Below are 17,364 nucleotides of genomic sequence, written 5' to 3'. Positions count from 1 at the left end.
AACTGCAGGGACTCTCTTGTGGTGCCTTGTGTGGAAGCTGTCTTAGTGCCATTGAGTGTGAGGGTGGTCTCACACCAGTGTCAGGGTGGCTGTGGATGCACAAGAAAGTGGCCCAAGAATGTGTAAAAATGGTATGAACTCAGAACAAAACCCATGCTTGGTTGCAATGTGTGTGAGGAGTTCACAGTGAGCTACTGCATATTGTCATCCCTCTGTGAGACAGCAGTGAATCATCTTCTTGCAGGTGATCCATTGCCTTACTGAGCTTGTTTTGCACAGCAGATGTGACCCCTGTCAGATGGCTGGATATCAAATGCAATTTTGTCACAGCAGGGGTTTTTAAGTGGAGGATGAAAGTTAGGCACCAATGTCTGTAGTTGCAGTAAGTAAAATTAGTTGTTTTACTGACATTTCAGACATTCCTAGAAATAAAAAGAGCAATATTAATTGGGAAGGCTCAGCTATTCTGAGGGTCTTGAACCAGTGGGTATCTGAAGATTTTGGCGTTGCTCTTTGCATATGTCGTAGCGCTGGAACATTTTGTGCTGCTATCCTAAGAAAACATAACCCACAGATACCCTTGTTTTATTTATTGTTGCAGAGAGGGAGCTCCACAAAATCTTTGAGCTCAATTGACCTTATTTTTCGGCTTGACAGGTATTTAGAGAAGACAATCCGCTCAGCCGTGGAGCAGCATCTCTTTGATGTTCATGGCTCAGGCGGCCAGAGTTCAGAGGACTCTGAATCCGGGACGTCTTCAGCCTCTTCTAATGTGTCTGCCAGGCAGAGGAGGCGACACCACAAAGAGCAGGAGGAAGCCCGGAGAAACAGAGACATGTATGAGCCTGATTTCTTTGTTTTGGAAAGTATATTTAAGTCTACCCCAGTTATTTCTTCTTATCAAGGCAATGCTGTGTTCTCTTGTGAAAGGCACTGACCTTTGCCCAGACTGCAGTGCCCGTGCGGAGCTCCATTGCATCAGTCAGAGCTGGGAAATTTAGAATTTGCTGGATCATGGAGTGAGGCAAAGCATGATAAGAATCTAGGGGGTTATGCAGTCTAGTTTTTAATTGCAGTATTTTGAATTGGTGACTTACGGTATTTGTTGCATTAGTGGAATTTCCCAAGCAGTTGGCTCTGCTGCCTTTAACTTTTGTTAGAGAAAAGCATTGGGCTCAGCTGCTTTTCTGAATTCAGAATGTCTTCAAAAATGAGATTAAGTTCCACTTTTGTGTGTGAAGGCACAGCTTGTGTTTGGGTTTAGTGAGGAGACTTGGGAGTTTGTCTGAAATTAGAAAAATCTTCCTTTTGATTAATCAGAATCTAAGATTTTTTTTATCCACCTTATTACACAAAGTTTAAGCATGACTTAGTAGTGAATTTCCTTAAATGTCTGTCCAAGAGTGAAGATAATTTTCTGGTTTTCCATTCATACTCCTAGTTGTGACATCTATTGTGTGGTACAAATGTATTACCACCACAGCTTTAACCAACTTGTTACACAAGGCACAGCTGTATTTGAGAAACTGTAGCACAGACAAGGCCGGGTTCAGCTCATGTGTTTATCTGTAACACAGCACTAGTTCTTGTAAGGAATGTGTATGCCTCACTGCAGTATTGGATTGCTAGGATTTGAAGTTGATTCCAAAATAAACATCTAGTCTCCCGTTGTTGTTTCCTGGGTGCTGAATTCCCCAAATTCTATTGGATCTGTGCCTTCTTATATGAAGCTACTTTTATACACGTGCATAGCCATTGATACCTCCTGTTAATATTGCATGTGTGGTATTTCCCAAAATGTATCTGTGCTGCTTTTGTACAAAAAATCTGTAGTTACCAAAAAAAAAAAAAAAAAAAGGCACTATTTTCACCGTGAATCAAAATACACTGTAAAGATGGCCTGGGAAATTGGCTCTTGCAAGTCACCAAAGTATCTGGCAGCAGCTCTAAAGTAGTTTTTCTTGTTAAGTAGCCCTGCTGACAGGCTTCTCAGGTAAGTAGGTCAGAGACTGGCTAGTGTACGTGTTCGGAAGCATATAGTACTGCAGGGCTTTTCTTCAGCACTGAGTTACAGACCTGCCTCTGGATATGGCTGACAAAGTCATTCAGGCTTGGTCCAGAAAGCTGGAGCCAAGGATTTAAAGCACATTGGAAGTTTTGAGTGCTGGCTGTGGTCCAAATTGTTTTCACTGGTTCCCTTAGGTCAGATTGCTGGGATTTCTCTGGGTAAATTTTCAAAATTGAGAATTCCTTTCAAAACATCTTTCTGTTGTTTTTTTGATTGTTAGTGACTTCATCTCCTTGCCTTGTGATGGATGGATCACAAGAGGATTTGTAATGTCACAAAATGGGACTACAGGCAGGAAGAGTGTTTATCACAAAATCACATAGGTGAACTCCCAGGCTTTGAAGATTACATGATCTGCAGGCTCTGAATGTGTAATTGGTCTGCTGAAGGGTTTGTAAAAACTTCCACAAAGACAAATGTGTTATCTTAGAAGTTTAGTCAGAGATTTATCATACCTCTTTGTATCTCTTTTCCACCAACAAAACCTAGAGATCTATCATCTAGAAAGTCACTGGAACCTTCTAGTTTTGTTTTTGTTCTGAATACTTGCCTTGCTGGCACTGTCCAAGTACTGCAGAGTAACTGGTTTCTTATCACACCAGTCAAGTGTAGATGAGTTCTCCTGCTGTTCATGAAAGCAGGCTTTGGAGTTGCACAGCACTGTGTAAGACAGCCACACAGAGTTAGCAAATGTTCCAGGTTCAGTGTCAACTGTAAGCAAGCTGCCTTTAGGCCCTGGCAGGGTAATGAGATGCCTTGTGTTTCTCCTGTTCCCATGGTGTCGTGATGTCTGTGTGCATCTTCACTGCTGGGCAAAGTACAGGGAGGACTACTTACCAAGTGGTTAATGGAAAGCTGCCTGCTGAAGGATCCAGCAAGGCTAGATCAGCCATATGCCAGGCTTCTGGTAAACATGCACAAACCCTGCAAGCCCAGAGATTCTCAGCGAGTGCATCACGTGGTGACTTAGGGCTGGCTGTCCCATCCTCTTCCCAACACAGCAAAACAGTCCTCTGTCCTGGCAGTTGTGTTACCATTGCAGAGGTACATTCCCTTTTATGTTTTGTGTAATTCCCAAATAGAAATCAAGCATTTGGCTAAAGCACCACCCAGTCCTGCTCTTGCATTTGAGAGTTATGAGTAAGAGGGCCAATTATGCGGTGTCATGCACCAAAGGAGATCCCTGGACCGCAGCTGTGAATCACTTTTCTAAATTAAAAGCTTGTGTCTCAAAGGAAAATATGCTTCATACTCTCTATAAAAATTGCACAGGCCGCCAAGGGCTAATCCATCTTCCATGTGAAGGCTTCTGGGTGTTGGGTTTAGTGGCAAGTGAATCAAATCCCAAACATGGTTCCTCACAGCTTTCTCACCTGAGGTGTATACACTTGGCTTTTGCTCCTCAGTGGGATTTAGCATTGCACAGTGTGTGTTTTTGGCTGCATTGGGAAGAACCAGAGATAGTGGTTTCATAGGGAATAGAGAGTGTTGCCAGAACTGCACCAGTCCATATGATGTAGTTCTCTATTGCTACCATAAATGTAGTGACACAGTGTTTTAAGCAACCTCTTGCTGTAATGTCCCTTTTTTTTTTTTAGGGAAGTTGTCAACAAGGAGAACATTCCCTCTGGATTCAGCAGTATTGAAGATTGTATTCTAGCTGCTCAAGATGTAGAAAAATTACAAGACGCCAGCTCTGGATACCTTAGTGAAAGGAATAAATCAAAACGGCAGAAATCCAGCACCAAGCTCTCAGAGCTTAATGACAACCAGGACAGTCCTGTGGTAAGCCAGCACGCTACACCTTTGATGTCTGTTACTAGGATGGGAAAAGCGCTTTTATTTCAGTGCACATCTGTTTCCCTTAGGTAGCCATTTTTGCCTGCAGTACAGGCCTCCGTGCCTATTTTGGACAATGGGAAACACTGGATCTGACAGTTGTAACCCTTGTGATGAGGCAGCTGAGGAGCCATATTTCTGCTGTGATACTCCATGTGTAGTCATTTTCTCTTTCTACCACTTTTTGCTTTTTTTCTTTTGAATTTGGTGAAGCATTTTGGAAAGCATAAAAGGATATAGGTCTTTTTCCCAGTCTTTCAGAAGCTTTGCAAGGAGTTTGAACCTTAGATGTAGGTTCTCATGTTCACGTCAAGTTTATTTTCATATTCCTGCTAAGCTCTGAAACTAGATTTCAAGTGACTACTTGATAATGAGATGGTAAAGGTATTTTATGCCATTTCCCTAAAGCCTGTGTTTTACTGTGGTGCTTGCAATTTGGAAAGCACTTTGAAGTGTATTGGTCCAAAAGGTGATCCCTCTATCCATCTTTTACTGAAGACATCAATGACTTTGTTATAACATTGTAAAAATCTGGAATACTGTAGAACTTTTCCAGCATATTCTTATGTGACCTTCACAGTAGAGGACAGTCTGCCTGCTTCTACAAGCTGTAGAATAGAACTGGTTCACCTTCCTCCCCTCTCAAGCCAGAGCAAACACTGACTGGGGTGTCGGCAGCTGAGAAACCCCACTGTGCTTCAGCGCAGGGTTTGCATGCAGTGGCAGAAGCGCTGTGCCTGCACCAAGCATGCATTGCATGGTTAACAGGAACAGCAGGAGCTGTGTGAAAACGCTGTCCTGACCTACAGGGCATTTCCTTCAGGGATGCTTGATTAAGTTGTAGAGCCTGCTGAAAGCAAGTTCTTAATCTGACCTGTGTTTGGACTAATTTTGTTTAGATCACAAAATTGCAATGATCTGATATTCTTACCCTGTGCCGAGATTCTAGAGAGAGGTGGATTTACATTTCATTATGATCAAAAGAAGGCAAGATGCCAAAAATTGTACACTGTGCTCAATTTAGTAACTTAAATTTAGTGCTCAGTATCCACAATCTTCCCATGTGATACTTCATGAAAGCAGAGTGAGACAGACACATTCACACTTCTGTCTTTGCTTGTAGCAATGCACTTTTAGATAGGCAAAGGTCTAGAGCTAATGGTCTTTTCATCACCTTTTCTCTGTGCCTGTGGAGTCTAAAGCAGTTGCAATGTAAATGAGAGTTTTTATCAGGATTTAAGTAAGTACTGATGGAAGTGTCCACTTTTGCTGCAGACCTGAAAAGCATTCGTGAAGTCTTCAACTTGACCCAGAAGAAATGTCCTCAGACTTAGCTGTGTCCACTGGACTTTACCCTGTCCCTCATTTTTTGATTTCTTGAAGGGCAAAGGCTGAAAGGAGTGGAAAATGAACTAATCTTGTATTAAAAGCACATTGCCCAAGATGACCAGCAGTTCTTTCTTGCTCTGCTATAGGAAATGTCAGAGTGGGATGATCAACTGCAAGTATCATTATGAAACATCTTGCAGAGAGCATGGTGCTATTGTTTTGGAAGAGCAGAAGCTGCTTTTTAAGTTTTAATGAGTATGTTTATTACATACTTGCATTTCAGAGACTGCCAGAAGGATGTGTGATGGTTTAGCTTTCTTTTGGCTACACCTTTACACATCAAATAATAACCCCAATTAGGCTACCTACTTGGAGTATAACATAATATGCACCTTAGCATTTACTAATAGGACTTTGTCATGTAAACAAGTTTGTGATGCTGTCTCTCCTTAAATACCCTTTTCTGAGTATTCCTTTTTTTCAAAGCCTGAAAGAGTATATAGGACAGTGTGGGGAAGCTTTCCTCTGAGCTGTCTGATTGCATCTGGCTCAAAAGCACAAGTCAGCGCTGGAGAAACTGTCAGCTCCACTTAGACTCCCAAGCAAACCAACCACAAAGCATTAAAAGCTTGTAACTGCATTTTAGGGACATGGTAGCCAGGTATCAGTAGGATTCCAAGAATCAAATTAGGCAAGGCTAGAGTGACTGACCTGTGTCACCATATGGGGCTGGAGGTGTAGCAGATGAGAGAAGGCTGCCCCAAGCTGCTGTGCATGTAGTTTCCAGGGCACAAACCCACTTCCTTCTATTTTAGAGGACTTGCCCAAAACCCAGGGTAGAAAGCCTTCTTGACATGTGCTTGAAGTGGCCACATGGATTGTCCTCACAGTACTCAACAGTGCTAATATTCTTAATGGTAGCCAAGACAAATCTCAGAACATGAGGTCATAACCAGTTGGATTGTTTGCCCTGCATTCGTATTAGCCCAGCATTACATCTGTGCAGTCAGACTCTTTTCATTCTTATGCCTGTTAAGAAGAAACTAAGGAAGGGTTTGGCTGAGAAGTGGAGGATTTTCTAACATGAACATAAAGGAGTTCTGCTGAGAGGTTACTGTGGATTTTGCTGCCTGCTCTTACAGGAGTTGCACAGACCAAAGAATTGCTCCCAAGCCTAGGCTGTCTGTCAGTCTGTAAAATGGGAGCTGCCAAGGTACCATGCAGCTTTATTCTGCTCTGACATTTGAGGTTGTCTGATGAAAGAGACAAAGCAGTGAGCAGTTGGGTTTTCTTGCAGTTTATGGGCAATAAAGTGTGGGATTTGTTTAGTGCAGTGGGCAGTAGTGTGAGTGTTACCTTTTTCCTAGAAATCCTGTTAGATCTTTCTGTATTTTATCTGTTTAATGGCCTGCAGCTTGAATCTGTTTCTCATATATATCTTACTGTTTTAATATTTACTGTATTGCAGAGTGTGGAAAGCTTTAGCTCATCCAAGCCTATAGACAGAACAGGACCTGATGACATGGAAATTTTATCTGAAGAAAGGTGATTTTAATCTTATTTTATGTATATATATGTGTTTTCCTTTCCCTGTGGTTGTAGTACAACTTGAGAGATCTCCCACCCAGGCTGTGGGGGTGATGTGTATGCCCCAGAACAGATTACCCACCATGTTAACTTCCAAGCAGAGCTTCATGGAGGCACTATGTGTGTTGTGTGGGCTTTGCCCTGCAGCAAATGCCACCAAGGCTCTTTTCCCAGCCTGAGAGGAATGTCACTGAAGGTGCTGATGGTGCAGACTTGGAAAGAAATCAGCTGTGGAGCACCTGAACCAGCACGCTGCACACAGGAATGCAGGGCCTGTCTCACCTGGCCTCTGGGCTGGGAATCCAACCCTTTCCCTTGTGCTTCACTCTTCTGTGAGAGCTGTGCAGCCTCACTCTGCTCACCTGAGATGACAATTTCTCTCAACAATTACATTTGTTGGGATAGGTTTGAATTAAGGGCATTGGAATTAAATTACATAATTGTTCTCAAGTAGCTCCTGAGGAAGCAAAAAATGCATAGTTTAGCAGCTTGAAGTGCTGCAGCCCAGAGAGTCCCTTCATTTACTGTGTGAATTAGTGAGTGTGCAGGAGTAGCAAGAATGTAAAAACCTTTGTGTGCAGAAGTCCTGCTTGTTTTTGTTACAAGACAAGTCTGGTTTTCTGTTTGTAATATGTTGGTTTGTTTTTTTTTTTTTTGTTTTGTTTTTTATAGCAAAGAGAGTGAAAACGATGGGGTTTTTTTCAGGCATTCTCAGGTTAGTATTGTTTTTTGTTGCTGTTTTTGTGTTTCAGTTTTGTGGTCTCTAAAGGAGCATTTTATTGAGCAGAATCAAGTAGTTATGCATATAGTTTTGTTTTCCACAAGAGACATGGAGTTAGCATGTACTTTTTCTGTCCCTTACCCCTGCTTTTTATTTACAGAGTTTAGGGAGCCTCTCAACCTTTGAGGAGTCTGATAGCTTCTGTTTCAATCCCTTTGATCTCTCCTTGCCAAAAAGGGAAGGATCACTGAAGTCAGCACTGTGGTTTAAGTGGCATGAAGTTCCCTTATTAATTATGGCAAACAGGACATCTGACTTCTTATCTGCCAGGGTTGTAAGATTAACTTGTCTCTCTTGATTTCTCTAAAATCATTTGGCCTTTTATTTATCATTTCCTACTGCAGCCTGTTGCTCTTGGACGTAGGTGTCTGTAATCCATTTGTCTTAGAAAACTGGATCACCTCCTGCTTCTTTCTAAGTTGATGAATGGGATGGATGTCAGGAGGGGAGATGTGGTGTTGATGGCAGCAGTTTTTCCCCCAGCTTTTAATTTCTCTTGAACACACACACACACACACTTCTTGCACTGGCTTTATGGTGTTTTCAAAGATTGGGGTTGAGTTAGGTTAAACCCCTTTGCAGTCACTGGTTCATTTGGGTTTGCTTAAAAAACCTCTAGAGAGCCAAATTATTTAAAATAATGGGGAGAGTTATCTGGGCACCTCTCCCTCAGTTGTGCATCCATTTTAAATGGGCACAGTAAAGCAGCTGTAGCCACTGTCTGATTTCTCTGGCTGTCTGGAGTTGACTGAAGGCTGGTAGTACTTTTAAATTAGACTCTTCTTGTGTTTCTTTTAAAAATAAAAGCCACTATGCATTTATTGTTTTGAAAGACTTCATTTCTGGTAGGAATTATTTCCACCTAGCAGGAAAGGTAAAAGGTTGCTAAGAGCTGAGCTCTGATCAGCTGTGTGGTAGCTGGTGAAGTTTGTTGGACCCTGAAATACGTAGCCCCTGCAAAGGGTGTTCAGAGCTGCCTTTGATCACTGCTCTGACTGGGCTAACATGGATCTCCTACTTTGCTCCCAGAGGGTCAGTAATCCCTTGCACTTGCTCATGAGCTGTTGTATTTTCCAGAGCTTGGATTTTGCAACAGCTTGTTCCTCACGTACCCACGTGCATGTGGAAAAGCTGCTGTTGCTGCCATGCCACGCAATACTCCTATAAAGCTTTTCAATTAGCCTGGTGGAGATACATTTAAATATGAAATCATAACCTTAAAATAAACTACACCTTAGGAAAAGTTTTAAAGTGTAAAAATTTAACTGCAGAAGAGGATCTTAACCCAGAGATTGGGTATTTTATAGGAATTACAAGGTCAAGAAAATGTTACATTCCGGCCGAGTTGTTTTACATTCCTTGCCCCTTATAAGCCTTTTGCTTAGGGCAGCTTAAAGACATACGTTTCATAACAAACAACTCATTCAGGTTGAGGAAGGGACAAGGTTCTTCTTATTCTTTTCTCTTTCTCACCCTGCCTCCAGTCTAAAGCTGTTAGGAAAAGGATTTGGAATTTGCTATAGCTGCTAGTTTTGCTGACTTGGGTCTCTATGAAACTGTAAAAATACCCTGAAACACAACCCTCAAATGAATTTTCAGTGGTTTTGTAACTTTCATAATCTGCTCTTGGAAGTAGCTAAGTTCCAGGATGAAAACCACAGGTTTCTATTAGCCAGGTTTTGATAAGGGAAAAGTATTTAAGATTCATACCAAAATGGCAACAAGTGTAGAAGGGTGTTGGCGTGGCTCAGGTAGGAGGAAGGCAGCAGAATGGCTGTGTTCTTGCATCAGGTTGTATCCCTAAAATGTGCTTAAGGATGCTTCCTGCTTGTGGCTGTAATGGAAAATCACATGTGGGGGAAGCAAGCCTTTTATGTAGAGTTGATTGGAATCCACATGTAACTGAAAAGAATACAAACTCCTGATCAGAATTTAAAAGTCTTTCTGTTGCCATTTATTTCTTGCTGTTTGAGCTACTCTTTATGCTCAATCTCCATTGGAGCAGGGAGAATGAGTGCAGCTGACTTATCCCCAGGCTGCTTAGATCTGTAGTTACTGGTGCCTGCAAAGCATGGCTGCAGGAGCAGCTTCTAAAAAGCAGAATTCAAGTTCCTGCTTTGAATAATTTTTGTGGTCATTTATGTAATATCTGCAGTGAACTGTGGCTGCCAGCTGTTACCAACATCATCAACTTATTACCCCCTTGATTTGTAAGAAATTGTGGTGCATCCATACCTAAAGCAAAGTAGTTCTCCCTTACTTGATCCTTTTCCTAGAGAGTGGCAGCTGGTGGCGTCAGGCAATCAAAACAGAAAATAAGTGATGGGAATACTGAATTATCTACCACTCTATGGGTTTGGAGCATTAATGCAATGGAAGTTAAACATCTGCTTTCTTGAGTCTCCTGGGTTTGTACCACCATTGTTCTTCAGAACACCTAATGATTTATTCATTGTATTAGAGCCTACATCAGTGAGCAAGGAAAGGAGAGTAACTGGCTGCAGGCAGGGCACAGGCCTGTTTTTACGCACCTTTTAAATATTTCCAGTTACTGAAATTACTTCAGGAGGAAGAAGACATTGATACCATCTTTCTAATATATGTGTAATGGAAATGTTTACCTATCTGGGAAGTACCCTTGTATCTGCTACAGATACCTTTTAAGAGTCTTAATAAGTCAGGAGATGATACATCCTTCATAGAAAGACAGTTATCTCTAATTAGTATCAGTAGTGGTGATGAGATGGTATTCTCAGGTTGCTCCTTTTGAAATTGTTAAAATCTAGGTACGTTCCTCTCCTTCACACTTGTTTGTTATTAAAAATAGCACCTGTTTTGAAACTCAGTGCTTTCTTTCTTTCCTTGCCTTAAAATATAACCTTTAAATACTGTGCTGGCAATTTACAAGCAGTTTATCAACTGGTACATTTGGCCACTGACCAGTCTTTGTTTGTGAGTACACAGACTATTTAAATCCTGACAGGAAATTTGTCAATGGACTTTAGAGAAATATTTAAGTCCTCCCAACCTGGAAGCAGCTTAAAAGACACTGAATGGTGAATTAGCATTTTTCCACGCACAGCTCTCACAATAAACACATTTGTAATCAGATTTAGCATCAAGCTGCCTGAGTTATTATTGCTTGGCAAAGTATCATCTAGTGTTTCATTTTGTTATAATGTTTCAAAAAGGCCATTTATTGAAATGAACAGGAAATACACACCTTACACAAATACAATGCAGAACACTCTTTACAAATACCAGGGTATTCATCAGATTTTTAGAACAGCAGAACAGCCCAGGTTGAAAGGGACCTCAAAAGATCACCTGATCCAACCTTTTGTGGGAAAGGAAGCCTAGATGAGATTATTTAGCACTCTGTTCAATTGCAGGGATTGATGGAACCGAATCCAGATAAAAACATTTATTCATATGATTTGTCTACTAGGCAACTTTTTTCCCTCTTCATGAAAGTTACTTGTTTTTCTCTGCTCAGAAGGGAAGAGATGCACCAAACACATTATTAGCTTTCTGCAGATGAAAAAAAGTAAATGTGCCTTAGTGGCATGTAGTAAGATATCATATTAAAGCATTTGGCCGTGCTTCTGGATTCATAAGGAAAATAGGTCCAGAAATGCTGGTTGTTTTTTTTTTTTTTTGGCCTGTTTTCTTCCCAGATCAGAATATACAGATTGTTTACTAGATTTACAGAGGGAAAATCTGCATGCTGACTGCCCACTAGACTATATTTGAGAGAATTATGCCTAAGCTGTTCTTAACAAATCCAAATAGTTTATGTAGTAACATAATCCTGTCTGTTCATCTAGCTCCGTGTTTGTTGGTGGGTTTATACATATCACACTACATGTTTATGTACATGCACTGCACTTCCTTTTCCCTGCTGCCCTCTGTGAGGCATTACAGCTAATTTATTTTGGAGTGCCAGAAGCGCTCTCATCGGGCGCTGTCACAGGCACGCGCACTGTGTCCCTGGATTGTGGGAATGGCAGGGATTTCTGCATAAACACACACAACGTGTGGTATGTGCAGGGGGAACAGTGCTCAGACAAACAGCAATTGCTTCTAGGTACTACTAGCTGATGAATCATGTACTTGACAGAATTCTGCTTTTTTTTGGTTTTTTTATTCCGATTACTGGATGCTTCTGTGAATTTTTTGGCGTTTTCCCAGAGTCCACACTGCTTCCAGCTGAGATGCCAAACCCTGCTGCTGTTTGGATTTGCGCAACACCGCTTTAATACCCAGAGCTCCTCCATAAATAGTTCTGCTCTCCCCACGCCCAGCTAGAAAACAACCACAGGAAATCGGGGAATGTGCAGCCAGCACAGCTTAGCTGGCACTAATTGATCTGAGCCAGCAGAGCCTGCATGAGAGCATTCATGTACGTAGCCTGCACTGCTGGCTGGCTGCGGCTGCTGCCTCGGGAGCTCTGGTGCCTGCTTTTTAGAAGGCACCATATTGCTACAGCCTCACAGCAGCAGCAGCAGCAGCAGCGTTTTTGTTGTTGCTCGAAGGAGTTGCGCTCCTGTAGGAAGTGTACGCAGCCACCCCCTCCCTTTCTCCCTGCCTCCCTGCTTCCCTCCCTCCCACTTCATCCCACTCCACTACTGGAGGCTTTCTCAGCTGCATGCAATTGTCAGGGCAGACAGGCTCAGGAACTTGCAGTAGCTTTCTAAAGAAGGGAAAATTCAAGGAAGGCAGATGGACGGATGTTTTTACTGATGTGAGTGAGCAATTAGTACACAGGGGTCACCAAGCAAGGGATTTGGAGCTGGAAACATCAGGGTCTGTTTGGATCTTTTTAGCTAAAGGCATGAGCTTACTGCTGCTGTGACTTGCAGGGATTTTTTCCCCCCTCTGCATCCTGAGACCTTTTTTTTCCCTTTCTCTCTCATTTCCTTGGGTGTATGGGAACATAGCTGACTTCAAGTATGAAGATTCAAGAACATCCAAGCATGCCTGAAAACAAGTTGCAAAGAAATCAAGATGCTGATGATCAGGAAAACAGCTTTGTATCTGAAGTGCCTCGGCTGGATTTAACATCACTGTGCGATGACAACAACTGGGAAGGTAGGATTGTGTGATGACTGGTTGTGTGAGTGAAATGGGAGAGAGGGAAACCTCAGTGGGCTGGGTGTATCTTTATGTGACCATGTTCCCTTGCTAAAAACAATAGAAAAACAACTTTGTCCTGAATATAGAAGTGAAAGTTTGGAGAAACTGGAAGCAAATACTGAATGGTACTAACTCTGATTGTCACTTAGAGGTGGAAAATGAAATGTTTTATTCTTGAAGTTACTTTCATGTTCTGTTTAGTACTGTTAAGTCTCTGAGGATTTCAAGATACCTTATTTGTTAGTAGCTGGTCAGTGGTAATTAAGCTGGACTGCCCTACACTTCAAAGCAACTGGGTATTTCAGAGTCTAGAAAGAACTTTTCTTCAATCACTGTTTGGAAATAATGATTCACACCTGAAAAGCACAGCTGGTAAAAAATGCTGTCTGTCTGTTACTTTGTCTTATAAACAACTTTTTTTTTGTGTATGCTGTGAAGGAATTCTGATGACCAGCTTAAATGGCAGTGTTAAATGGATTGTATGTCGTATAAATTGCTGTCATGCTATTTCTTAGCTCTCCTCTGCAGAGTACATGCTTGGTTGACTATACACTTACTCTTTTAAGAGTGGGAATCTGGGCAAACTCTGTGGGGTGCCATGGCCTTAATTTCATTTGAAATTGAGGTGAAATGAAGGTGTCCAGTAGTTTTGGGATCAGACCCTTTCCTAGTTACAGAGTATGTGTCTGTGTACAAGCCAGAGTTCTTCTGTTAGTTTATGCTTTAGGAGTGAAAGGTAGGTTTTGACGTGGAAGAAGCAGGAAAACACAAGTGTGGTGTTTTAATAAAGCAAGAGAGGGAAAATGTGCAACTAATTCATTGCTCTAAAATAACAATCTCTGAGGGAACACTGAGAAGGGAAGTTCTCTGCTCCTGCCTCCACAGTGTACGTGACCTAGTATGTTTTGCCTTTCCCTCTAGGAGATGAGTACTTGTGACACTTCAGGTGCAAGTAAAGAAAACCCAGAGCTATGGCTACCTTTGATTCAGCCAGGCAAGCAGACACCATGCACAGGAGGGAATTTTTCCATTTGCTTGCTAGGAGGGGATTCCCTGGGTGGAATCACCACACATGCGGCACGGCTGATCAAAGCATCACAGAAGGGCTCCCAGGCGGCCCTGGCTGCTGGATGTTTGCTGAGGGGCCAATTAGCAGAGCCCTGCAGGGTCTCAAGCCAGGGTGAACACATCTGCATTCTCAGAGGTGATGTGTGGCTTCAGCCCTCCTGTGAACCTTGGGGAATAATGACTTTTTTTCTTCCTGCATTACTAATAGGAGTCATATGAACACATGAAGGGGAGAACACAGCCCCTCTCTGCCTGCCAGAGGCTTTCCCATTGTATGAAATAAGTTGCTTCTTTGGTACAACTCCCTCTTAGTAGGCATGCTCTTATGTTTGGATTCTAGCTTTCTTTTGCCCTGCAAATATGACGCAGGATTATGGGCACATGTGACTGTGCTTCTCTCTGATTGCTCCTTCCTCCTTCTGTTCACGTGTATTTCGCAGGAGGAGGAGGTGGGCAGTAGCAAAAGAATCAGCTGTCTGGGGTGCGAGAGACATCATCCCCTGAAATGCGTGCCTTCCAGAATCACCATTTTGTTGGTGTGGGTGAACAGCAGCAAAATGGTGCCTTCTGTGTCTCAGCAAGGACACACTGAGTCTTTCCTAGCTGTGGATATGGAATCAAGCTTGCAGCAGTCAGGAAGAGGAATATATTAACATCAACTCTCAGACTGCTTCTGTAGCTAACAGCAGAGTCTGTTGTTGAGACTGGCTTTGCAAGGCAGGGTTGTACCACCCATCCACACTTCTAGCAACAAGGACATCCATCCTCCCTTTCCTTACCTGCCAGCCCAAGTCACTCAAACCTTCACACATCTCTGCAAGATCCGTGCCACAGCTCTGGTTGCATCCCCAATGAGAAACAGAAAGGACTGTGCCTTCAAATGTCCTAACACTGATCTGTTTATTGCTTTGCTCTAGCAAATGTGGTAGGTCCATCTCTTAGGAAATACCCATTCTTTCAGGACATAGTTGAGCTAATGTTAGGGGTGATGGACATACAGGCCATCTAGTGACCAGGGCAACTGCTGGGACTTGCACAAGTGATGTGTGAGAACAATTACAGGTTCAGGACTTGCCTCCAGCCATAGCTGTCACTGCCTCCAGTCAAATGTTAGGAAAGGACCTTCAACAATGGGCACAAAATTACACAAGACAACCTTGTCCATTGACTAGATTTTATTTGTCATTCAGGCAGGCTCTCCATCATTTAAAGAGCAGAGCTGCCTTAAAAGCCCGCATTCAGGGGCACAGAACTATGAGAACTGATGCCAGGTGAGCTGGCAGGCCCTGTGCCCTTCATGTTACATTAGAAGTAATTTCTACCAGATTTTTTTTCCCCATAACTTTCATCTCATAGTCAAATTTGTACACAAGAGAGATTGGCTGTACTTCTCCAGGCTGTGTTCCCTTTACCTAAAGCTGAGCACAGAGAGGACAGAGACATTTTCTCCCTGCTCCCTGCAATGCAGCCTCACACTTTGCCATGTGCCCACCTTCTGCATCCCACTCACCTGCTAAGTATAGAGGCTTGTGTAGGAATCATTAGGCTGTTGATGCAGCACTCAGGGCATGAGCAGTGCCCCAGCCAAATTTAAGCTCTGAACTCCTTGCCTCGGTGCATTTCCCATGGTCCAGGAGTATTTTCCTGGTGTGCATTTGGCAGATGTGGATCAGGGAGTTTTATTGCCCTGGATGTGGACCGAGCTTTCCCTGTATCCCACTGCTGGGTTTGCCTGCTGAGCTGAGATGGCTTTGGGAGCAGGCGTGTCCAGAGCTGCTTCCACAGCTAAAGGTTTCTAATTGTTGTGGATTATGTTTGGATCGGGTGCAGTGACTGAGGGGAACAGAGTGTTCTCTCACAGGCCAGCACTGTTGTGCAGATTTCTCACCAAATGTTTCTAATTCAAGCCCAGAACTTGCTATCCTGTCCTCAAGTAAAATCTGGAAGTATATTGCTCTCCATAGCAGCGGCTGGCCCTGTCAGCAGGCAGCTCAGGAAATCAATATGATGTGTGACTGCTGCTGATGTCACCCGATTACTGACACTTTAAAAAAGTTCTGTAGCTGAGATTTCGAGCAGAGTTTGAAGTAACAAGATCTTATGAAACAATCAGCTGGCATTTTTCTTTAAGTTTAAAAATAAAAATAAAAGCAGAAGTTAAAAACACAAATTGAGTTCAAGTATTGTAGCACTTGACGCCCTGAGGGTGAAGCTGATCTACAAATAGTTTTGACACTGACTTAATTGATGCTTTCCCATGGAAAAAACCCAAAGTAATGCAGAAGAAATCCATATAGTATAGCAGAAGGGAAGTATAGCAGTTTTCTTTTTTCTAACACTGTGGAGTTAGATCGATCAGTTTATTTGTGTGTAACACTCTTTAGCATAAGAAATCAAAAGGGGGTGAGGCACATTCTATTTTTAATATTAAATATCAAAAAAATTGCATTGTTTACTGAATAGCATCAAAATATTAAAATTGTATATTTGATTATTAAGCCATGCTATAAACAAAATACAAATTTTGCTTGCTAGCTGAGAGATGTGTCATCTCACTGAGTGAAGAGGTGTGGCAGCACTGTATTTGGGCTATTCTTTTGATCTATGTAGGAAGAATGCCTGCTGGTGTATTCAAACAAGGATATTTTCATAGTTATTTATAAGATGAAAACAGGTTGTTACTGAGCTAGTGAGTGCTTTGGATGGAGTTTTAAATTACTTTATTCATTTCATTATGAGAGGTCTTTCTGGAGTCTTTCAAGTGGCATTTGATACTAGCACCTCAGGTGTTATAATGTGTTTACACTTTTCAATCCCTCTGGACTTACTTCAATTTACAGTAGCTAAGGTTTGGCCTCGTTTGTTTGACAGATGGGTGTGTAAAAGCAGTGTTAGCAGCATGTATGAGCTGTGTGGCTGCAGAGAGGGAAGCAGGAGATGCCTGTGGCGTTTTGCTGGCTGCACCTCAAGAGGTATTTGTGTGCAGACGCCCTTCTGTTGGCTCTGCAGCCCCCAGTAACCCTGTGGCAAATACACAATGTAGTGATAAAAAAGAGACAGGTTTTGTCAGCAAGATGGCTTGGAGCTTACCAATAATACACCAGTTTGATACAATAGATCTTTCTTCTTGTGCGAAGCACTTAATGGTTCAGGTTTATTAAAATCTCCAGCCCTCTATGCAGCAGGTTGGCAGAGAGGTTGTACTGCCATAGGCAATGCTCTGTGTGCCTGTGGAGCTCTGCAGAGCCACACCTGGCAGATGGCTGACAGCTTTGTGCAGAGATGAGCTGGCTGTGGGATTTTGAGAGGGAGGGCAGCACTTCTGAAGGACTGCAGTCTCACTGCCAGCACAGTTCAGTGCTTTTGAGCCAGCTTAGAAAAGGCATGCCTGGAAGAAATGCCTAGAGAGTGTGACCAAGGCATTAAAATTTTTTCACCCTTTCTCTGCAGTGGTTACAGCCATGATGGCCAAATATTGCCCTCTTTTTTTTCCTTTTTTTTTTTCCATGAAAAGCTGTCATTCTGGAAAATGGTGGGGGGGGGGGGGGGGGGGGCG

General features: G+C 42.6%; 1 protein-coding gene across 4 annotated transcripts in view; it reads left to right on the top strand.

Moving 5' to 3' along the window:
- The window catches only part of FAM13A (family with sequence similarity 13 member A), a 117,322-nt gene that overhangs the window by 78,372 nt on the left and 21,586 nt on the right, over nt 1–17,364 (top strand). For 2 of the 4 annotated variants that reach the window (XM_031066436.1, XM_031066439.1), the window contains 5 exons: nt 658–837; nt 3,667–3,853; nt 6,705–6,781; nt 7,496–7,538; nt 12,545–12,695. In XM_031066436.1, coding sequence (XP_030922296.1) covers nt 658–837; nt 3,667–3,853; nt 6,705–6,781; nt 7,496–7,538; nt 12,545–12,695 — 638 coding nt within the window. The remainder of the gene's footprint in view (nt 1–657; nt 838–3,666; nt 3,854–6,704; nt 6,782–7,495; nt 7,539–12,544; nt 12,696–17,364) is intronic. The other 2 variants (XM_031066438.1, XM_031066437.1) reach the window with 1 other exon arrangement.

Source organism: Geospiza fortis, unplaced genomic scaffold (assembly GCF_000277835.1).
Source record: "Geospiza fortis unplaced genomic scaffold, GeoFor_1.0 scaffold11, whole genome shotgun sequence".
In the NCBI taxonomy this organism is placed as follows: Eukaryota; Metazoa; Chordata; class Aves; order Passeriformes; family Thraupidae; genus Geospiza; species Geospiza fortis.
This window is presented reverse-complemented; position numbering and strand designations above follow the sequence as displayed.